The 23,954-nt window shown below is 45.6% G+C and overlaps 2 protein-coding genes across 9 annotated transcripts in view; both read left to right on the forward strand.

Moving 5' to 3' along the window:
• The window catches only part of LOC114598569 (sterol O-acyltransferase 1-like), a 53,627-nt gene extending 39,519 nt beyond the window's left edge, over positions 1-14,108 (forward strand). For all 4 annotated transcript variants that reach the window (XM_077928254.1, XM_077928256.1, XM_077928253.1 and 1 more), the window contains exons 12-16: positions 1,435-1,532; positions 9,184-9,282; positions 9,860-9,995; positions 10,902-11,047; positions 11,943-14,108. In XM_077928254.1, coding sequence (XP_077784380.1) covers positions 1,435-1,532; positions 9,184-9,282; positions 9,860-9,995; positions 10,902-11,047; positions 11,943-11,999 — 536 coding nt within the window. In that variant the 3' untranslated portion in view covers positions 12,000-14,108. The remainder of the gene's footprint in view (positions 1-1,434; positions 1,533-9,183; positions 9,283-9,859; positions 9,996-10,901; positions 11,048-11,942) is intronic.
• Positions 14,109-16,231: 2,123 nt separating this feature from the next.
• The window catches only part of AXDND1 (axonemal dynein light chain domain containing 1), a 41,754-nt gene continuing 34,031 nt past the window's right edge, over positions 16,232-23,954 (forward strand). For 3 of the 5 annotated variants that reach the window (XM_077928249.1, XM_077928250.1, XM_077928251.1), the window contains exons 1-4: positions 16,544-16,678; positions 17,345-17,516; positions 19,642-19,823; positions 20,488-20,588. In XM_077928249.1, the coding sequence (XP_077784375.1) occupies positions 17,408-17,516; positions 19,642-19,823; positions 20,488-20,588 (392 nt within the window). In that variant the 5' untranslated portion in view covers positions 16,544-16,678; positions 17,345-17,407. Of the gene's footprint in view, positions 16,417-16,543; positions 16,679-17,076; positions 17,210-17,344; positions 17,517-19,641; positions 19,824-20,487; positions 20,589-23,954 lie in introns of those variants that run through there. The other 2 variants (XM_077928248.1, XM_028732375.2) reach the window with 2 other exon arrangements.

The raw sequence follows: 23,954 nt of genomic DNA on the forward strand, positions 1-23,954 counted from the left end.
AATAAACAGATGACACAAAAGTAAATCTTTAACTCAAAAAGCAGATTCTTTATCCTTGGTTCTAGTCTATATAGTCTGATATTGGTAAAGGACTTTATATACCTTCTCTTTATATATACAGGTATATAAAGGTTCAAGCTAACTAATACTTTACCAAGTATGACTAAAGCAACAGAATTATCTAAAACATTAACAATTTTTTAAATAATACTTTTATTAAATTTCTGAACATTTTACACATAACATTCCAATGCATTTTTAAAAAGGGATCTCTTTTCTGTTCTTGACTTCTCAGCCCATTTTCTGTGATATTTTCCTTATCCCCCCCCCCTTTGCTGCAGCCTATTGTCACTCATTTATCATAATCATAACACAATAGTCTCTAATTTTTTCTGTTGCTTTTAGCTGAAAACCTAGCTGTAGTTACATACATAAACAACTTAACCATCCTTTTTTGGAATTTCTAACCATATAATCCCTGACAGAAAGGCTCCAGTGTTTGTTTGCTTGTTTGTTTTTGGTAAACTCCTTTTTTATCTTTTAAATTCCTCATGGAGTCCCCCCCGCCCCCCCCCCCGAGAGGTGGGAAAGTCTGCTTGCTCAGTTCGTGGCCTGAAAACAGAAGCACAACATTATACATCTTCTATTTATATATATAAAGGTTCAAGCTAACTAATACTTTAGCAAATATGACCAAAGCAACTAAAATACATAGCTTTACATTTACACATTAACAATCTTTAATGATCTTTATTGCTAGGCCCATTTCTTATCCTTGCTAGCTTATTTGCTGCCATTTGCCCCTCACAGAGCTTTTGCAGTACAGTGGAGCCCCGCAAGACGAACGCCTCGCAAGACGGAAAACCCGCTAGACGAAAGGGTTTTCCGTTTTGGAGGTGCTTCGCAAAACGAATTTCCCTATGGGGTTGCTTCGCAAGACGAAAAAATCTTGCGAGTCCCCGCGGGTTTTTTTTCGCTTTCCCCCCCCTTTTCCTAAGCCGCTAAGCCGCTTATCAGCTGTTCCGCTGATAAGCCACTTAACAGCTAATCGCTGAAAGCCGCTAGACCGCTGTAGCGCTAATCCGCTAAGCTGTCAATGGGCTTGCTTCGCAAGACGAAAAAACCGCTAGATGAAGAAATCGCGGAACGGATTCTTTTCGTCTTGCGAGGCACCACTGTACAGTATATGTGGCATAAGATCAACAAACCTTTGCCCAACACTGTATTAGCAAATGGCCAAGAGCAAACATCCTCAGATATTGTCCTAAACAAGGTCAATCAATACTTTCATTGCTTCCATTTCAAGTTTTTGCTACTCTAGAGCCTTTATGGAAACTTGGGGAGGAATACAGAGGGGGGAGGGCAAGCCATTTCCCCCTCCACATGATTGAAATAAATTTGGCTGAAATACATGTTTTCTTCATTGCTCCACAGGTTCATTGGCGACAATAACCTTATATTATTTACTCCTTCACTGCTGGCAGAATGCTTTTGCTGAGATGCTGCGCTTTGCTGACAGAATGTTCTACAAGGTAATTGATGTGCAAGGCTCATGATATCTCTCTCTCTCACACACACACACACATGCACAAAACACAACACGCAAAGAAGTATTTGCTATCAGTTTTAGAGTGTACCTTGGTTCGTGGAACGCTCCATTTGATAGAAATGTTGTGTGTGTGTGTGTGTGTGTGTGTGTGTGTGTCATTTTGCCATTGATGAGGTTCCTCCTGCCTAGAGAGGCCGATCAGATACCATCAGTTTTCTGGACAACCTGTTAATACATTCCTTTACCTCTGGTGAAAAAGGGAACCTGTGCCTTTTTTTCTGTTGACATTCCTGATTCAAAAGCATTTGTTGCTATGTGTTGTGTTACTGAGCTTTTTGGATAGAATTTTAACCTTGCTGTGACTTTTAAACAAATGTAAATAGTTTTGGGTATGGCGTCATGGAAGAAAAGTGTGTCCACTCTATAAATTATTTAGCAGAACTCACCTGCAGCCTTCTTTTAGTGTTGTCATATACTGGCACCTTTATTTTATTTATTTTATAATTTTTTTTATTGATTTTCACAAAATTATAAACAAAACAAATAAACAAACATGGATCATAATCTTATTAAAATTACACTTATTAACATGGTTAAGTGACTTCCTCGCTTCCCCTTGGTTGAATTTCCATGCACTTCCCTTTAACGGTTTTCCAAATCAAAGTTCTTATGAAATTTAACTAAAGCATTAACATCCTTATATCTTTTAATTTTAAAATTAAACATATTGATTCATCACTTAACTTATATGAAATCCTAAGCCAATTAAATATCTGCAAGCTATTTCCAATTAATTTAATTTTACATATTTAACTAAATAATCATTAAATTTTGTCCATTCTTCCTGATACTCCTCCTCCTTCTGGTCGCGGACTCTTCCGGTTAGGTCGGCTAGCTCCGAAAACTCCATCATCTTCATCTGCCATTCTTCCACCGTAGGAAATTCTTGCATTTTCCACTTTTATACTAATAAAATTTGAGTGGCAGTTGTGGCATACAAAAATAATTTAACATCTTTCTTGGGCAATTCTGTCAGGACTGGTCGTTGTCCTCTTTAGGTCACCACAGAAACGCTTCTTGTTCTTTTATAAAACTTTTTATTGCGTATTAACAAAACATTCTTATAAACAGTTCTTAACTATTCTTCCTCAGAGTCACTTCTTTCAGATACCTTCTGAGCTCTGCTTCTCCATGACCAGCCACTCTCAAAATGGCGAAGGCGCCTTTCCCTTCGCTTTCCCGCTCTTTTTTCTAACCTCCTGGCTAGAGCTGGCTTGTATCTCCCCTCCTCCGAATCGGAGCTAGAACTGAACCCTTGCCTTTCCTGGGAACAGCCGGTCCCTCCCTGTTGTTCCTCTTGCTCCCTTCTATTAGATTCACTGCTCTCCTCCCCCCCTTGGGGAATGCTTTCTCCCTCTGATAAACTGAAAACCTCTAACTCTTCCCTGACATCACCCCCTCCCCTAAGCCCCCCTTCCTCCTCCTCACTCTCCTCTGTTTCTGAAGGACCGAACCCTATGAACTCTTCTTCCTCGCTATCTGTCTCTTCAAAAATTTCTTGAAGATGCCAGTTCTGGGGTTTTGGCTTGTGGGGATATCTTCTATGAAATTCTCTCTGCAATTCCGGAACGTTAATTTTTTCTGCTGGTTCCCATGAGTTCTCAGACTCATCTAACCCTTTCCATGCAACCAAATACTGTAATTTCCTCCTACTTATTCTCGAGTCTAATATTTCTTCCACTTCGGTCTCCGCTTCCCCCATCATGGTGGGAAAAGGAGGTGGTTCCCTTGAAATTTGATACTTATGTGCTGGTACAAACACTGACAATAAAGATCTATGAAATACAGGGTGTATTCTCATATTTTCAGGCAAATGAAGCTTGAAAGCGACTGGGTTAATTTGAGCCTTTACTTGGAAAGGTCCCAATCTCCTTGGTTCTAGCTTTTTACACTTCCCTCGTATTGGTAGTCCCTTGGTAGACAGCCATACCCAGCTCCCTACTTGGATTTCTTCCCCAACTCGCCAGTGCCTATCTGCAGCTTTCTTGTAAGCCTCTTTAGCTTCTTCCAAATCCTCTTTCAATATCTCATGAATGCACCTCAACTCCTCTATCATTTGTTCTGCTGCTGGTACTGCTAACTGCTCCTCTTGACCTGGGAATGCCCTTGGGTGCAAGCCATAGTTTGCCACAAATGGGGCTCTGCCCATAGACACATGCATTGCATTATTATACGCAAACTCTGCTAGACTCAACTTCTCTAACCACCCGCTCTGCTGATAACCGGCATAACACCTCAGATATTGTTGTAGTGTTGCATTCGTTCTTTCAGCTTCCCCATTGGTTTGCGGGTGTCTCGCTGACGTGAGGCTTAGCTCCACATCTAGTAACTGCATTAACCTCTTCCAAAATTGTGATGTAAATTGGGCCCCTCTATCTGAAATGATTTGTGATGGCATACCATGCAACCTAAAAATATTATCTAAAAACATCTTTGCAGTTTCCTGTGCGGTCGGAATTTTGGTACATGGTATGAAATGTGCCATCTTGGTTAGCAAGTCAACCACTACAAAGATCACTGTTTGCCTGTGCGATGACGGTAGATCCGTTATAAAATCCATAGACACCACATCCCAAGGCCTTCCTGGCGTGGGCATAGGTTGCAACAACCCTGCAGGAGCTGCTCTGGGTGCCTTGCCTCGTTGACATACTTCACAACCTCTTACATATTGTGTTACTTCCTCAATTTTGGCCACCAGAACTGCCGTGTGATCTGATACAGGGTCTTTTCTCTACCAAAATGTCCTGCAGTCGGGTTATCATGATGTTGCCTCAACACTTTACCTCTTAATTCACCTGCAGGTACATACAGCACCCCTCTCCTGTACAACAATCCATCTTTTTCTTTGAAACCTTCCTCTTCCCCTCTACCTTTTCTCAGTTCCTCCATTTTCTTTTGTGCAAACTCATCTGTTACTGTCAATTGCTGGAATTCCCTGCCGTCCACTACTATGGCTGCACACCCCCACTGATCCGATCTCAGCATTTCTCGCAACTTGGGAGGTGCTTCCCCTTCCATATACTCAGGTTTGCGCGATAGCGCGTCTGCACGAATGTTTTGATGCCCAGGTATGTACTCAATCCTAAAATTAAACCCAGCAAAAAACTCTGCCCACCTAATTTGCCTTTGGTTTAGCTGTCTAGCAGTTCTCCAATACTCTAAATTCTTATGATCTGTTTGTACCACCACCTGATGTGATGCCCCTTCCAAAAAATGTCTCCACACTTTAAAGGCAGCGTGCACAGCTAAAAGTTCCTTATCAAATATGGTGTAGTTTTGTTCTGATTGATTTAATTTTCTAGAGTAGAATGCACAGGGTCTCCAGTCCCCTTCCTTGTCCTGTTGCAGCAGAATGGCCCCAATAGCCCTGTCAGAGGCATCAGTTTCTACCTTTATACGCTTACTTGGATCTAGGTGCATAAGATATTTTTCTGAAGCAAACACCGCCTTTAATTTATCAAAGGCCTCCTGTGCTTCCTCAGTCCATCTGAATGGCACCTTGCCTCTTAGACAATCAGTTAGTGGCGCTGTGATTTTGGAGTAATTACCTATGAATTTACGATAGAAATTAGCAAATCCTAAAAACCTCTGTAGATCTTTCTTAGTTTTAGGTGCCTCCCATTCCACCACTGCCTGAACTTTACTGGGGTCCATGTGCACCCCTTTGTGGGAAATGCAATATCCCAGGAACTCCACCTTTTGTGTGTGGAATTTACACTTCTCTAACTTCACATATAACCTGTTGGTCCTCAATCTCTCTAACACCTGTGTGACATGTTTTACGTGTTCCTCCATACTTTCACTATATATTAAGAGGTCATCTAAATAAGAGACACAGAACTGATCCAGTATACCTGCTAAGACGTGATTGATGAAAGTTTGAAATACCCCTGAGCCATTTTGCAAGCCAAAAGGCATTACCAAGAATTCAAATGCACCATACTTAGTACAAAAACTGGTTTTCCACTCATCCCCTTCTCTGACCCTTATCAGATTATATGCTCCTCGTAGATCAAGCTTGGTAAAGACTTTGGCTGACCTTACTCTCTCTAAGAGGTCATCTATACGTGGCAGTGGGCACACACGAGGCTTCATTTGACTGTTAAGGATTCTGAAGTCACATACTAATCTTGGTGCCCTTTCCTCACCTTTCTTTTTGACAAAAAAGACAGGAGCACCCCCAGAGGCCGTAGACTCTCTAATAAAACCTCTCTGCAAATTCTTTTGCAGGAACTCCCTCAATGCTGCAGATTCTACTTCCAACATGGCATATATCTTGCTTGGTGGCAACTGTGCCCCAGGGACTAGATCTATCTTGCAATCATAGGGCCTATGTGGTGGAAGTTTATCTGCTTCTTTTTCACAAAAAACATCCTGATAAGCCATATATTGTGATGGAATCTCACTTTCATTCCCCATCAACTTCCCTTCTACCTCTGTTCCCATTACTTCCACCGAGATTTTTCCCTTTTGCCCCAAACAATGTGTCATACAATATATCGAACCAAAAACCAAAGATCTTTGATGCCAGGCAATCACCGGATTATGACGATTGAGCCAACTCATGCCCAGCACCATTGGGCATATATCGAACCAAAAACCAAAGATCTTTGATGCCAGGCAATCACCGGATTATGACGATTGAGCCAACTCATGCCCAGCACCATTGGGTGCCCAGCTAGTTTGGTCACATGAAATGCCCTGGTCTCTGAGTGATGACCCATATCCATTCTCATTGGTGGAGTCTCATAAGTCACTTCTCCTGAAAGTAGCGGTCTGCCATCGATTGTTTTCACTCGCAGTGGGAAACTCAAAGGTAACAAAGCGATTTTGTGTTCCTGTACCAATTTCTGGTCTATGAAATCTGCTGACGCTCCTGAGTCTAACAACGCCTCTACCTGGACGCTGTGTCCATTGGGTAGTTGTAGTTGCACCTTCACCGTTAGCCCTGGGATAGGTGGTTCCGCGTGAGAGCCTTCTATTGCTTCTCCACCCGGCTGCAAGCTCCCATTTCCAGCCGGGGACATTCGTTTCCCTGATGCAGTTCCTCTGGGCAATTGTCGTCTCTCATGTCTGCTCCAGATAGAGACTCCCATCCTTTACGATTGTGACATTGTCGTGCTAGATGCCCTGGTTTTCCACAGACAAAGCAACGCCTTGCATCTCTTCCTTTCCCTGCATTTCCTCTTACCATGGAAGAGGTAGTAACTGGGAGGGGTCTGGCTGCTCCTAATTCCATGGCCTCTGGTCGCTCTCGTCCTGTCACGTTGCCCACTCTGCTCTCTGTACTTTCGATAATATTATTTTCCCGCCACCGTGGTCTCCATTGTTCCTTCTTTTCACTAGCCCTCCGTTCCACGCGTAGGCTCAATTGCAGGCACGTTCGGACCAGAGAGTCCAAGGAACTAGGTTCTGGCATTTGGGCCAATTGGTCTAAAATCTCATTATTCAGTCCTTCCCTAAAAAGGGCTGCAACTGCTGGGGAATTCAGATCCCATTTTAATTTCTGCACCAGCAAACTAAAGTTGGACCAATAAACTCCCACAGTGTCTTTTCCTTGTCTCATTCTCAACAGCTGCCTAGCTGTGGTTGTTTCATGCGCAGGGTCTAAGAAAATCGTGTCTAGATACTGCAGAAAAATTTGTAGATTTCCTAGGGCGGCATCCCTCCGAGATATGAGGGGTATAACACAGTCCTTAGCCCTCCCTTCCAAGAAATTAATCACATAAGCAACCTTCTCTTGCTCAGATTGAAATTCTTTATCCTTTATCTCAATTATGTAAGAAATTTCTGTCTTGAAAGCCATGTATTCAGAGCTTTCTCCCTTGAAGCTACGTGGACGTACAGTAAATGTTTTACTCCCTCTATCTCCACACGTCGATTGCAGCATGGTTCTATGTTCTCCCAGTGCTGCCGATAGTACGTCGACTTGACTTTTCAACTGTAAGTTCTGTTGCCATAAGTCCTGTAATGTTAGCTGGAGCGCTGGGGTTTCTCCTTGCCCAACTGGCGCCACAGCTCCATCCATTTTGGTTTCTCCTTCTTTACTTATAGTGAAGAGGCACAGAGCAGAAGGTATTCTGTCAGGACTGGTCGTTGTCCTCTTCAGATCACCACAGAAACGCTTCTTGTTCTTTTATAAAACTTTTTATTGCGTATTAACAAAACATTATTATAAACAGTTCTTAACTATTCTTCCTCAGAGTCACTTCTTTCAGATACCTTCTGAGCTCTGCTTCTCCATGAGCAGCCACTCTCCAAATGGCGAAGGCGCCTTTCCCTTCGCTTTCCCACTCTTTTTTCTAACCTCCTGGCTAGAGCTGGCTTGTATCTCCCCTCCTCCGAATCTGAGCTAGAACTGAACCCTGGCCTTTCCTGGGAACAGCCGGTCCCTCCCTGTTGTTCCTCTTGCTCCCTTCTATTAGACTCACTGCTCTCCTCCCCCCCTTGGGGAATGCTTTCTCCCTCTGATAAACTGAAAACCTCTAACTCTTCCCTGACAAATTCCAAACCTGTTATTCCAAGAAGAAAGGCCTCTGGTTTCTTTATAAATGTATATTTCAACATTTCTTTTCAATTCATTATAAATCTTTTCCCAGAAGTCTTTCACCTTGGGGCAGGTCCACCACATGTGATAAAAAGTTCCTTCTTTTTCTTTACATCTCCAGCATAAATTATCACAAATATGATATATCTTTGCTAATTTAACAGGGGTCAAATACCATCTATACATCATTTTCATTATATTCTCCTTTAACATTGTACATGCAGTGAACTTAACCCCTTTCTTCCACAATCTTTCCCAATCCTCAAACATTGTTATGTCCTACATCTCTTGCCCAATCTATCATTACTGATTTAACTTGTTCATCCGTTGTATGCCACTCCAACAGTAACTTATACATTTTAGACAGATTTTTTTCCAGATAAATTTTTATTATTTTCTTCATATAATCTTTTTAAACTTTTATTGGCAATTTTAATGCCTTATGTATAATGCTCAGAGGTTCTATTTGTAGTCAAGCAGTATATATAGACATGTTAAATAAATGAATAATTCCAAGGGATCATACAAATGTGTGTTCTGATCCTCCTGCTGCTTCCACTTGGGGCCATTAATGATTAGTTTGAACAGTTTAGAGGACAGTGATAGAAAAGGCCTCTGAATTTCAGCTACCTTCTATATTTCTCTTTTCTGAATGTGGTTTGCAGGTTGCCCCCCCCCCACATTGAATTAGTGTTCATGTAGAGAAAATGCCACATTTGATTTAGCTCTGATCATTTTGGATCTGAGCCTTGGAGACCTAGTGTAGCTACAAATACTGGGACACCAGTGACTTATTCTGAGGGTGGCTGTTTGGGAAGGAGGAGGTTAGGATTTAATGCCTGCAAATGAGCTCTTGGGGAATTTCAGTTATACATTGCAACAGTACACCAGGTGTTCACAGAGATTGTATTGCCAATTGCTCTAAAACACTTGAGTAGCAGGAATGCACTTGGCACTTTGATCCTGCAGTTTTAAACACTGACTCTAAGGTCTCTGCTCTTTTTACTTCCCTGATCCTCTCTTGCAGGACTGGTGGAATTCTACATCTTATGCAAGCTATTTCCGAACCATGAATGTGGTGGTGTATGACTGGCTGTATTACTATGCATACAAAGATTTCCTTTGGGTAAGCAACCATCTTTTAATGCACCCCCTTGCTTCAACTCTAAAAGAAAGCAATTTTTTAAAAGGAATGGCAGAGATCTTTACATTTCCCCCACAAAATGATTTTATTAAAGTTCTAATGTAAAGGTGAATTACACGACATGTAAAATACCTAGTCACTTTACCCATACAGAGATCTGACAGAAGGTGGAAAGAGAGAAGCTTGTACTTATGCAGTCTGGTTTGTATCCAGTATTTGGGAAGTCACTTTTTTTTTACCAGTCTACCACCAGTTTCACCCCTCTATGCCGTATCCCACACTGTTCCAGCTCTCGCGTTAAGTGTTTGTGGGGCTGCATTGAGTAGGAGGGATCAGCAAAAATGAGCTGCCCTGCCTTGTGCAAGTAAAAGTCCTTTTGATAGAGCAAGGCCACCACTGGAGACAACCCTCCCTGTGCAATAAATGTGAATGGGCAATTTAAGGGTGGTTATCACAAGCTGTTCACTGTTGTTTTTGAAAATTGGATATCCTCTGATACATTCACCTATCAGAGATTCACCCTTCCCCTTGTTTGTCTGTGTCTCTCTCTCACCACCAGTTATTTGGGAAGAAATTCAAAGCAGTTGCTATGCTGTCGGTCTTCCTTTTTTCCGCCGTTGTGCATGAATACATCCTGGCGATGACCTTTGGTTTCTTCTGTCCAGTATTATTGTTCGTCTACATGTGTTTTGGACGTAAGTACCAAATGTAACAGGGGATGCGGGTGGCGCTGTGGTCTAAACCACACAGCCTAGGGCTTGCTGATCAGAAGGTCGGCAGTTCGAATCCCCGCGACGGGGTGAGCTCCCATTGCTCGGTCCCTGCTCCTGCCAACCTAGCCGTTTGAAAGCACATCAAAGTGCAAGTAGATAACTAGGTAAGGTAAACGGCGTTTCCATGTGCTGCTCTGGTTTGCCAGAAGCGGCTTAGTCATGCTGGCCACATGACCCGGAAACTGTACGCCGGCTCCCTCGGCCAGTAAAGCGAGACGAGCGCCGCAACCCCAGAGTCGTCCGTGACTGGACCTAACGGTCAGGGGTACCTTTACCTTTACCTTTACCTTTACCTTACCAAATATACCTCCCAGCAGCAGCAGTTTCTGTAAATTCTGAGGATTAGCTTTTAGTTGCCACCTGTACTTAATGTTCTAAGATGCAAGGGGCTTGTGTTGCAGCCTGGCTTACCATTTGCTCCCTCTAAACCTAGAAGCCTCTCCTGACCCCAGTTAAATCTCCATTTTCTGAGACTGATCATGGCCAGAGTAGGAGGGAGGACTTCCTTGGCTTGGCTGAGGAAGAAGTTCTGATAATGCTCCAAACTGTAATATGCGGCTTTCTCAAAGACTTCTGAGATGATCCTTGCTTTGGAGGTCTTCAGCTTGCAACCTGAAAAGAGGTGCCCTTTCCCCCTGCTTGACACTGGCAGTATCAACCATCTGTCATGGTGGACAAGTATTTCTCCGTTGAGAGCCATTTATTTCTATGGAAAGAGGTACAACGTGTCATACTGATACGGACACTTTGCTAACTGGGGATCAAGGAAAGAATGCTGCTGGTGTCCTTAACATGAATTTTGAGTGCATTTTAATTTTCTTCCGTCAGCGCTTTTCAACTTCATTCTCAGCGACCGTCGGAAAGGCCCCATTTGGACGGTGATCCTGTGGCTTACGCTTGGGCTTGGTACGACTATGATACTTTACCTCTACAGCCTGGAATGGAATGCCCATAAGCACTGCCCTTTGAAAAATGTGAGTATCCCACTTGTCAATGGAAATAAGAGGAACAGAGCTGAGCTGCTATTCTGGACTATTCATTCAAGCCCTAAGATGTGAACGTAAAATTCGAAAACCAGATTTTTAGAAGGTTGCATTCTGCCCAGAATAGCTACCGTAGAGGTTTCTTTCTAACAAGAATAACAAGCAGCAGGGTCAGAAAAAAAAAACTTTGAAACTTCCTCCACGTCTTTTTATATGAATAATGTAAAGCTCTGAGCGAGTTTCTGCCCTTCTGGAGAGGTGAAAGCCAAAGGTTCTCAGAGGATGGAAGGGGGCAGTAAAGAAGGGAGGGAGAGGAAGGTAATGGAAAAGAGTGAGAGGCCTTAGTGGAGCACAGTGGTTTCTTCATTCTACTTGCTGTGTTCTCTGATTCAGCTGCCACCTTTGGATCTCCTGGGTTCAAACAGAGAGAATTCACTACATCTTTGCCGCATTTAATATGCAGTGCCAGATCAGCCCACATGCTTATGCATAACCCCCTGGGGCTGGTTCTGGGACTGTCGAGGCCTCATAGTAGCTGGAGCCAAGTAGGACTGTAGTTTCAGGGTTGCAGACACCTTAGCAATTCTGCTTGACCTGAAAGACCTGCCATTCAGAGAGTTAAAGCGTCTGGGTGAAGCTGACCCAAAGAAGAGCCAATTTGGGGGGTCTTACAGGGAAAGGCAAGCCTTTCCCCACCCCCACCCCACTTCTAATTGCCTAGATTGGCTACTGCAAGTTGGGTGGCCGCCCAGGCTTGAGAGACAGCAAAGTAAAACATTTTGGTTTCATCACTGGCATTTGTTCACATGGCTAAGGGATAACTCTACAGAAGTGAAAGTGCCCAGCATTTCCTGCCTAACATTACTGTTCCTCTTGTGTTTTATAGCCCACTTTCCTTGACAATGTGAAACCGCGTTCCTGGACATGCCATCTTAAGGTCTGAGACCCTTTGGGATATCCCTCCGCGTCAAGGCCAGAAGATGCTTGTCTTTTAAACAATGACAACAAGTTGGGCTAGCGTGTTGAAATGACTGCAGACTTTTTAAAGGGAAACTGTCTTTAGTTATGGCAAAAGTGGGTGCTGTCTGCTACTAAGGGCTGTATCATTCCCATTTTAACCAGAACCAGTGTCTTCAGGGGTTCCTGCTCTCTAGCTAAGGACCCAAGCGGACCTGATGCTGTTTATTGCAATTAGTTCTTTTGAAAATAATAGCATCTGTCAAGCCCCAATGTGGATTGGAATTGAGGCATAGGGCTGGGGAGCTTTAACAATAGGCTGCCAGTTTTGATTAGGGGGATCCCCACAGTGCTATGTGGATTAAAATTTTTATAAGCAGGAAAATGCTGCCTTTTGCTACGTGTCCAGTTTTAAGTTTCTTGCATTCCTCACTGAGGATTACTGCAGCGATTTGGAGGGCAAATGCAGTTTGTGTTGAAGAACCTAGAGAGTGTGTTGGCTTGAAATGATCATGCTGCTGCACTGAAAACGCTGGTTTACTTTGTGAGACAGCCTTGGGTGGGTGGTGTGCTTAGAGCTACAGAAGGAGGGACTGTGTCATTGTGAAAAACAATACCCCTATATTGCTGACTGTTCACTGTGTAGTCTATAATCTGGAGCTTTTCTCTCAGCCGCCCTAAAGTGCATTTCTGACATGTTCTAAGAGTGCGGGGGGGGGGGGCAGCGCTATGTACTAGCGTAGGCACATAGGGGAAATGCAAGTTTTTTGTGTTCTTGAGCTGCTGTCCTTTGTATTGTCCTAAATTTGGTGCCCTAGTAAATTCTAGGTGCTGGCGGCTTTTCTCATGTCATCTAACTGCAGCAAAAAATAAAAAGAAACTTAATTCTGATTTATACTGCAGAAAACAGCTTAAGTGATAAGTGTTCTAATTTTAATCAGTACTTTGATATGACCCAAGTGTATTGCCATTTAGCTAAGCCATGTGCTCCAGGTTTATTTGACTAAGGTGGGTGTGTCATTGATAATTTTTGTGGATTTTGGGGGAAGTGCCACCTGGATTGAATATTATGAACAGTAGTTTCAAGATGCCAAACGTCAAGTACAGTATTTAATCTAGTTCAAAACTTAAAAATGCACTGAAACAGTATCCACTTTTGGAGAAAGATGAGGAAATATAAACATCTGAATTTGGATCAACACCCTGTGTAAGCTCTGAAGGAGTCTGATAAGTACCCTTAACAAACACACTGTTTTTAGAGGCTACTCACTTGCAGGTTCTCGATAGAGGTGTGAGAGAGATTTCTGTTCCTAGAACATTACAAACTATATGTGCAGATTGTAGTATTGCTAAATCAGTGTTAACATGGTCGACTCATCCATTCCAAAAAGCTTTTTGCTTTTGTTTTTAAATTGTCTATGATGGCACTGTAATTGTCATCGTAAGATGGCCGGGATCCACCCAAAGAATTTTCATCACATTGTGTCCTTTTCTGCTGCTTGTTTAAAGAGAACCCCCCCTCCCCACAAACCTCAATCTTCAGAATATAATTTGAGAATCTTATCAAATAAATCCTGTTGTCTTTGGGAAATACGTGTACTTTTTTCTAAGGGGGACGTGTGGGAAGATCAGTATACTAATTGTAATCAACCTCATGCTTTGGGACTGAATCTGTGAATGTAAACTGGATGGATACAACATGGTTGCAAATCTCTTGCAAATTATCTACACAACTGATTGTAACCTTTGTACCTCTGCGACGAGACATCCTGTTTACCTGGAAGGTGCTGGATTGCAAGGCTGTAGTTTTCCTCTTTCTCAGAGTGAGCAATGGAAAATTTTTCTTGCACAGATGGTGGTGAGAAGAGGACAAACTGTACCTGACACTGGAATGGTCTTCCCAAGCCTCACTTGCATCTTTTGTAATATGGAGGACATTATGGGTCAGGGAAGGCTGTTGATGGTGGGATATAGAATTGTTAGCCGAGTCCAAAATGTATCGAACTGTCTGTTGTGACCTATTCTGTTACTTGCAAGGGATTATGTGATCTATACTGTACTACAGAAATTAAAATATATTTTGCTATCCATGAAACTCGTCTGCTTGCATTCATTCCAGCCTCAATGTACTGCACCTAGACAACGAACTGGTTGAAAGTGTGGTACAGTGGTACCTCGGGTTACATACGGTTCAGGTTACAGACGCTTCAGGTTAACCCAGAAATAGTACCTTGGGTTAAGAACTTTTGCTTCAGGATGAGAACAGAAATTGCGTGGCAACGGCACGGCAACAGTGGGAGGCCCCATTAGCTAAAGTGGTGTCAGGTTGAGAACAGTATCAGCTTAAGAATGGACCTCCGGAACGAATTAAGTATGTAACCAGAGGTACCACTGTATTCTCCATTCTATGTTTTTGTTTTATGTGTATTTTGTATTCTCATTTTGTATTTTTCTGCTGTGAACTGCCCTGGGATTTTGGGATGAAGGGTGAGCTACAAATTTAAATCATCATCATCATGATCATCTATGCGCATCTGTGGTGTTCATTGAGACGTGGGATTTGCAAGAAAATGCTGCAGCGTGGAGTGTGTCTGTTCAGTGTGCTAGTCCAGCAGGGCTTCAGCCATCATCATTTAGTCTCCCCTTCGGTTTTCTCTTTCTCTGCTCCCCTCCCCAGACACTCCGCATTCTATGCCCACCGGGGTGCAGCCTTGAATAAAATATGGGGGGCAGGTAAGCCCCACCCTGCAAAACTGATTACATGATGTGGTGCACGCACACCATTTGAATGCCCATCAACTGGGGGGTGGGGGGTGGCCACCTCAAATATTGGGGGTAGTGAAGGGACCTTTGCCCTTAGGCGTAGGCTCCCATGATGCCCACTGAACAGGCTGAGTTTGCCCTACTATGATTCCCCTTTTCCAGGCAGAAGTGATAGATGCTTTTATATGTAACCCATCTAAGGGTCCATCTGGATTCACAGCATAACCTAGCATGAAGAGTAGGCCTTTATAAACCAGTCACCTATTATCCCTAAATGGGAGGTTGGGGGTGGGCTATGGTGAAAAGGGTTAAAGATAACCCGCTGATAATTTTTGCAGGTTTCAAGGGTGAGGTGAATAGCAGTTGAGGGAGCAGGGCAAAACCCTGGCGTATCCTCCAGTGTTGCTATCCCTACACTGCAGTTTGGGGGACAGGGTGGGGCAGAGCCCTGGAGGACCCAGCAATTCCCTGTGTTTTATCCCTATCACGCTTGGAGGGCAGGAGGGTCCCACAAGCAACCCGGGTCATGCTCTCTGCCTTGTCAAATGTGGGGAGGGGGCAAGACTGGGCCTTTTTCCTGCTGGAACTCCCCAGAACTCAGTTCTGGCACCTCTCCAAGGCATAGCTGTCAACTTTTCCCTTTTCTTGCGAGGAATCCTATTCGGAATAAGGGAATTTCCCTTAAAAAACAGGAAACGTTGGCAGCTATGCTCCAAGGGGCACCATGGCCAATTCTAAGGGAACGAAGAAGGCGATCCTGGCCAGTTCTGGCACCTCTTTTTCCAGAAAAATATCCTTGGGCAAGACTCACATAATTACAACTGACAGACATCAAGACTGGCATCTGTTCGATCTTAGTAAAAGCAACCACAACTGCTCAGTAGGCAGGTCTCAGGAAAGATTTTCCACTGCATGCTGCAGTTATGGCATCACCCCCTCATAAAATTAGGGGACCGCAGGCGAGTGTGGGGTGGAGACATTGAGGAGGGTAAGGCGTGGGGCTGCAGCCCCTCCGATCCCAGAAAGGGCCGCTCCGCCTTCCTTAAGTGGCCCCTCGGCTGTCAGCTGCATTCACAGCCACGGGCTCTACTGACCGCCAAGGGGACACAAAGCACTTTCTAAATTGGGTTTTACTATTCGTGCCATAGCTGTCCACTTCCCCCTTTTTTCAAGGGAAATCCCCTTATTCCCAATAGGATTCCTCGCAAGAAAAGGGAAGAGTTGGCAGCTATGCTTCGACTCAGTGAATATACAAGGGACCCATCACTGCGCGCGAGTCCTTGGCCTGGCAGGGGAGGCGGACACGTCACTGCCCTTCCTTCCTTCTCTCTGGGCGCAAGCGCGGCGGGCCGGCCTTTCCTGGTGCGCATGCTCCGTTGCTTCTTAGGGCAAGGACCCTTCCCGGCTCCCATCGCCGTTGTCAAGGCGTCTAACTCGGTGCCTTAAAACAAAACAAAACCTTTCTAAAATGGGGCGCGTGGGAGAGAAGCGGGCGGATAGCGGGGGTGAAAGCAGGGAGCGCCTGGCGCAAGTTCTGGGCGGAAGCGGCCTTTGCTCTGTCAGGCGCTGTGAGGGACGCCTGCCGGAGGCGCGCGCGGTTCCCATGGCAACAGACGCCGACGGGAAGCGCGCGGAGAGAGGTAAAGGGAGCCGCCGCTTCTCCTCCGCTTCTCCCCGCGAGGTGCTCCGGGCGGGGGGGGGGGCGAGGCCGAGGTCCCGGCGGGGCTTCTAGTCCTCATGGAGGTCGCCGGGGACCGAGCAGGGGGCGAGGGAAGGGAGAAGGGGAGCTGCCCGGGAGGCCATTCACACGTGCCCCGTTCCCCCTCAGGACAGCGGGGTCGCCATGCAGCAGCGGGCGGACTGACCCTCCGGCAGCCCCGAGGCCACGAACCTTCTGCGGAGGTGAGAGCGGAGAATGGGGATCAGGACCGGATCCAGAGCACCTCTGAAGGCAGCCTGCCTGGGTCGGGAGTGCAGAGCCAGGCGCGGGGGGCCAGACTCCCCACTCTGCTCAGCCCTGGCCAGGGATGAGGGGAGAGGCAGCCAAAAAACTCCTTCCCCATCCTTGGCAGAAGGAAAGGTGCTGTCTCGGGAAACGGGGCTCTGCGGGTCCTACTCGGTTGTATTCTAAAAGCAAAACACAGAGCACTAAAATAGAAACAAAAGAGTCCCACCAAATGTCCTCACACTATTCCCTATTCTTCAGTGCTCCCTCCTCTTGCCCTTTTCCCTAAATCTACTGACCATTTCAAAACAGATACATGTATCTTAAGACAGTATTCATGCCTCTCTCTCCTCAGTTTTACAGGGAAAAGGTGGTGTGAAACAGAGTATATATTGATGGCAAGTGACTCCCTACTGCAGGAGTCCCACTTCTTCCTTGTAAATGGGTTAACAGCCACAGATGGAGCAGCTTGCAGCGCAAGCAGAAATGTAGGAACACATTGTGTGCCTCCTGCAATTTATATCCTTTCTCCCATGCTAGCATACCTTTAAACCAAGTCTGAAATTGAATCACATCCATCACAGTCATACAGTCTATCCATGTGGGTTATATATCCCTTCCAGATATATGCAGCAGCCAACAATCTGTGAGTCAGTGAGCAAGCCAGCCAAAATCAACATTTCGTCATGTCTGCAAACAAAGGACTCGCTCCAGTGCCGCCTTCTACTTCAAAGCAAGAAAACAAAAAACTGAGAGATGCTTCTTCCTTAGTATCTGTCAGCAAGGATAGTAATGGTAAATCTTGCAGCAGGTTGTTCAGTAACGCATAGCTGCAGTCAGGGTTGAGTTTTGTTGCCTCTGTCTGCAGTGTTTGGATTCCTGAAAGTACTGTGATATATTTGTAGGAGTAGGACTGTTAATATTTGGTTCAGTTCAAGCACATTTTGGGCCTAACAAGATATGCGGTTGTTGCCATCCGAGTGCATGGGGAGAACAGGTCCTTCAGGATTGTATCAGAGACAAGGAAGTAGGACATGTGGGGATCAGGTTAAGAAGAAGTGGTTGGACCTGAATCCCTTGTGTCTGCTGTTTGTTACTGCCTATAGCAGGAATATCAATTCTTCCACCTCTTCTATAGGTATCTTTTAATATGCCTCTTTACATATGGTTGCTTATCATTTAAAGAAGTGGCTTTCCAATAATAATAATAATAATAATAATAATTTATTATTTATACCCCGCCCATCTGGCTGGGCCTCCCCAGCCACTCTGGGTGGCTTCCAAAAGAATATTAAAATACTACGATAAATCAAACATTAAAAGCTTCCCTAAACAGGGCTGCCTTCAGATGTCTTCTAAAAGCCTGGTAGTTGTTGTTCTCTTTGACATCTGGTGGGAGGGTGTTCCACAGGGAAGGCGCCACTACCGAGAAGGCCCTCTGCCTGGTTCCCTGTAACTTGGCTTCTCACAGTGAGGGAACTGCCAGAAGGCCCTCGGTGCTGGACCTCAGTGTCCGGGTAGAACGATGGGGGTGGAGACGCTCCTTCAGATATACTGGACCAAGGCTGTTTAGGGCTTTAAAGGTCAGCACCAACACTTTGAATTGTGCTCGGAAACGTACTGGGAGCCAATGTAGGTCTTTCCAGACCGGTGTTATGTGGTCTCAGCGGCCGCTCCCAGTCACCAGTCTAGCTGCCGCGTTCTGGATTAGTTGTAGTTTCCGGGTCACCTTCAAAGGTAGCCCCACGTAGAGCGCATTGCAGTAATCCAAGCGGGAGATAACCAGAGCATGCACCACTCTGGCGAGGCAGTCTGCAGGCAGATAGGGTCTCAGCCTCCGTACCAGATGGAGCTGGTAAACAGCTGCCCTGGACACAGATTTGACCTGTGCCTCCATGGACAGCTGTGAGTCCAAAATGACTCCCAGGCTGCGCACCTGGTCCTTCAGGGGCACAGTTACCCCATTCAGGACCAGGGAATCCTCCACACCTGCCCACCTCCTGTCCCCCAAAAACAGTAGTTCTGTCTTGTCAGGATTCAACCTCAATCTGTTAGCCACCATCCAACCTCCAACCGCCTCCAGGCACTCACACAGGACCTTCACTGCCTTCACTGGTTCTGATTTGAAAGAGAGGTAGAGCTGGGTATCATCCGCATACTGATGAACACCCAGCCCAAATCCCCTGATGATCTCTCATAATTAAGATGGAGAAAATGTCAAAGAACAGAAATTAGAAGCATATCGCAATGTATCTCTTATGTGAGTCTTTGAGTGCTCCAAGCACCTTTTAAAAATTCTGAGTATCGTGTACCTGTAAAGCAAAGCTTTCCAAACTTTTCATGTTGGTGACACATTCTTTAGATGTGCACCATTTCATGACACAGTAATTCAGAGCAAACCAGAGGTTAAACTGACCCCTTTCCAGCCCCGGGAGGAGCGCGGGCACTGTTCACATGACACACTTCAACTGACACACTAACATGTTGCCACACACAGTTTGGGAAGCTCTGCGGTAAAGTAAGAACACTGCGAATGTAGGGTGGCAGTCTTTATATGGGGGGCGGGTAGAACTGAGTTATCTGTATGCCATTGATCAGTTAGTTAAGTTTATTTATTTATTTATTTACTTGATTGAGAGTGCATGGTATGTAAGTGGATATTTTTCTCCGTTGTTGCTGCTTCTTTCCTCCTTTAGCAATGCTCCTACGAAACAGTTACAACAGGGGCTTCTGTAATTTTACTCGAAGGCCAGTTTATATTAGGGATAAATACGGATTTTAAATGTTATTCTTGAGCACTAACATGAAATGTGTGTGATAGAATTGTCAGCTTTAAGGGTTTTTTTGGGGGGGGTAGAGATAATCTGCTGCCACCACCAAATATTAACAGTTACTCTTGCTGTTTCTTTCTTTTTTCTAGAACTCCCTCAGTTAAGAGACAAGTCAGCTGCATTAGACAGTTCAAAGCCTCTTCCCACATCTTTACAGCGTGATTTCATCCCAGAAGAGATCTTCGTTGCACTGACCTCTGCTGCCAACCCAGTCCCCTGTCCCAGTGTTTTAAGACCCCCCAAGAAAACAAAAAGTATAAAAGACTTTCAGGTGCATAAGTTCATTTCCAGTCTATGAGTATTTGCTTTTTAAATACAAAATTTGCCACCAAACCCACTTGCTATAGATGTTTGCTGGTGACTGTGAATTATGCCAGTGCACATAGACATCAGTATTTTAGGACAACGCTTTGCAAGAGGGAGCATTCCTGTATTGGGAACATGGCGGAATGAGAAATGCTTCAGAACCTTAAGTTCACCGAATGGTGGGGGAGGCAAGAGACAGTATTTGGGCCAAAGAACTGGCACTGTCAGGCAACTTAGAGTTTTATTAAGGAGATTTTAGCACTTCAGCTTTTGTTCCTTATCATACATATCACAAACCACTTTCAGCAACAGAAACTTTTGAGATTGGTTCAGTAAGAAACAAATAAACATGCCTTGGGCATGTTGTATAAATAAAGAACCCATCCCTTTATCGCATCTGTCTTTTGCATGTTCTCCGTCCTGTTTTTGATGTATATTTCACATGCATCTCTCGCCAGCTCATAAAAAGACTTCAGCTAAGACTTAGAAGAAACAGCTGACAGGGTCTCACTGCTATGTGCATTTGTGTGTAATGTGTCATTAGGCTTATCAATATTGGAGATGTAGTCTGTGCTTACCACCTGATGCCGAAGAACCTCTTGAACTAGTCTTTTCTGTTCACTCTTCAGGGGTGCATTCGTACTACTGATGGGGTCTGGCAACATCCTGTACGCAGAAACAAGTTTCGATATCTGATAGAGAATCCAATTTGCCTCACAGGAGCTGGAAGGTAATAGAATGGAATTAATAGGGCCCTGGCACGTCACATGCCTCTTTGCAATAACCAGTAGCAGTGCTAGGATTTGGGAGCCACAGTGCAAGGGTGATGGAGACTGCTAGGGAAATGCCCATTAAGTGTGTTACACAAGAGTGGCTAACCCGAGGTGATAGTGTGCTTGGAGATGAGTAGGAATGCCCATGAACCTAGCTAGGACTCTAGAGCAGCTTTTGCTAACTTAGCACCCTCCTGATGTTGTTAGATGCAACCCCTATCAGGCCCAGCCAGTTCTGCTGGTGATCAGGGATGATGGGAGTTGTATTCCAAAACGTAGGAGGGCACCTGGCTGGGGAAGAATGCCCTAGAGTCTGCACTTTGGCCTGTTTCCTCATGCTGCTGCCTGCACCCACAGAGCCAAACCATTCCAGTGCACGGGAGGCTGCGTATGTTGCTCAGCATTCAGCAAGATGGCTCTGTTTCACACTTGGGTTTAACTTGTGGTGCACTTGGCAAAAGCGGTGGCCACCACTGTTTGAAAACCAGCCCTTTCAAGACCCCCCCTTGTCAACACATTGCTCCATTTTAACTCAGGGATAGGGGGAACCATGAAGGAGTTTGCCTTCCACTGAGAGTAATCCACTAGAGCAGGGGTCTGCAACCTTTAAGACAAAAAGAGCCACTTGGACCCGTTTCCAAAGAAAAAACAGCAACTGGGAGCCGCAAAACCATTGCGACATTTAAAACAAACATATCTCCGGAGCCGCGATCTGACAGCAGGCGGGAAGGTGACGTCGGGACGGTGCGTGACTAACGCATGCACCGCCCCCATGCGACGTCACAGCCAGTACAGCGCCCGCCACAGTGAGGAGTGTCGGGGCGCACAATGCGCCTCCTCCCCTCGCTAGTATCCGCCCCGGAGCCGCGGCAAAGATGTAAAAGAGCCACATGCGGCTCCGGAGCCGCGGGTTGCAGACCCCTGCACTAGAGGGTAGATGTTGGTGGTTGGTAGACCAAAAGTGGCTGGGAGCAGAGGCAAGAAACAGGCAGGTCTTCTCTCTTTCTTTTTCTCTTTCTCCACCTCTTCCCATCAAGCAATCTGTTGCTCTTGGAAAAGACCTGAACTGATTGGTTGCAGTGCACTTCCCCCCTCTCTTCCATTGCACTGTCCGTTTTGAGACCACCACCACCATGATTTCCCTCCTCCTTGCCAGAGTTCTCAACTGATCACTTGCAGGGTCTGCTTCCCCCCTCTCTCTCCCATCACTCCATCTGGCTCCCTGCCCCATTTCTCCTGCAGGATGTCTCTGAATACCAGTCACTGGGGAACAATAACATGAGAGGGCTGTTGCACTCATAACTTGCATGTGGTCTTTCCATAAGCATCTGATTGGCGCACCTTTTGGGGTTCATTTCAGGCAGCAAAATGTTTTGGGCCAGAATTGGTAATAGCCAGGGGTTACTGGATAACAAGTAAGGTCCTTCCGGGTCATGTGGCCAGCATGACTAAGCTGCTTCTGGCAAACCAGAGCAGCGCATGGAAACGCCGTTTACCTTCCACTGGAGTGGTACCTATTTATCTACCTTGACGTGCTTTCAAACTACTAGGTTGACAGGAGCTGAAGGAGCGTCTCCACCCCCATCGTTCTGCCCGGACGCTGAGGTCCAGCGCCGAGGGCCTTCTGCCGGTTCCCTCATTGCGAGAAGCAAAGCTACAGGGAACCAGGCAGAGGGCCTTCTCGGTAGTGGCGCCCACCCTGTGGAACACCCTCCCATCAGATGTCAAAGCAATAAATAACTACCTGACATTCAGAAGACATCTTAAGGCAGCCCTGTTCAGGGAAGTTTTTAATCTGTGATATTTTAGTGTATTTTTGGTTTCTATGGAAGCCGCCCAGAGTGGCTGGGGAAACCCAGCCAGATGGGCGGGGTACAAATAATAAAATTATTATTATTATTATTATTATTATTATTATTATTATTATTATTATTATTATAACAGGAGCTCACCATGTTGCAGGGATTTGAACTGCCGACCTTCTGATCGGCAAGCCCTAGGCTCTGTGGTTTAGACCGCAGTGCCACCCACGTTCTATTCTATTCTGCCTTGGTCAGATCCCACCTGGAGTACTGTGTCTACAACTTAAGAAGGCTATTGACAAGCTGGAATGTGTGCAGATGAGAGCAACCAAGATAATCAAGGGTCTGGAAGCCAAGCTTTATGAGGAACTGTTGAGGGAGTTGGGTATGTTTAGCCTGGAAAAAAGGTGACTGAGAGGAGATATGATAGCCATCTTCAAATATCTAAAGGGCTGTCACATGGATAAGACCTGAATCAATGGCTTCAAGTTACAAGAAAGATTCTGACTGTACATCAGAAAGAACTCATGGACTCTTCCAACTCCACAATTCTATGATTCTGTGTTATATGAGGGTGGCTAACCGTAATCAGGGTACTCAGGGAAAATGGGAAGATTGTAGCTGCAGCAATGGTTTTGAGGCAGAACACTCTGGCAGAAAGTGGTAGACACACTATTGGGTTGAAATGGCAAAGGGCTTGCCTTTGGATCAGATACTTAGTGAATTCTTGATAACCAGAAGAGAGGTGGCGGCTGCACAGTGAACCAATTGCACCTTCATAACTGAGTGATAGGGACGCGGGTGGCGCTGTGGGTAAAAGCCTCAGCACCTAGGGCTTGCCGATCGAAAGGTCGGCGGTTCGAATCCCCGTGGTGGGGTGTGCTCCCGCTGCTCGGTCCCAGTGCCTGCCAACCTAGCAGTTCGAAAGCACCCCCGGGGGCAAGTAGATAAATAGGGACCGCTTACCAGCGGGAAGGTAAACGGCGTTCCGTGTGCTGTGCTGGCTCGCCAGAGCAGCTTCGTCATGCTGGCCACGTGTCTGCGGACAGCGCTGGCCCCCGGCCTCTTGAGTGAGATGGGCGCACAACCCCAGAGTCTGTCAAGACTGGCCCGTACGGGCAGGGGTTGTTGTTGTTGTTTAGTCGTTTAGTCGTGTCCGACTCTTCGTGACCCCATGGACCAGAGCACGCCAGGCACTCCTGTCTCCCACCGCCTCCCGCAGTTTGGTCAGGCTCATGTTTGTAGCTTCGAGAACACTATCCAACCATCTCATCCTCTGTCGTCCCCTTCTCCTTGTGCCCTCCATCTTTCCCAACATCAGGGTCTTTTCCAGGGAGTCTTCTCTTCTCATGAGGTGGCCAAAGTACTGGAGCCTCAACTTCACGATCTGTCCTTCCAGTGAGCACTCAGGTCTGATTTCCTTAAGAATGGATGCGTTTGATCTTCTTGCAGTCCATGGGACTCTCAAGAGTCTCCTCCAGCACCATAATTCAAAAGCATCAATTTTTCGGCGATCAGCCT

This window comes from Podarcis muralis, chromosome 5 (genome assembly GCF_964188315.1).
Source record: "Podarcis muralis chromosome 5, rPodMur119.hap1.1, whole genome shotgun sequence".
Classification (NCBI taxonomy): domain Eukaryota; kingdom Metazoa; phylum Chordata; class Lepidosauria; order Squamata; family Lacertidae; genus Podarcis; species Podarcis muralis.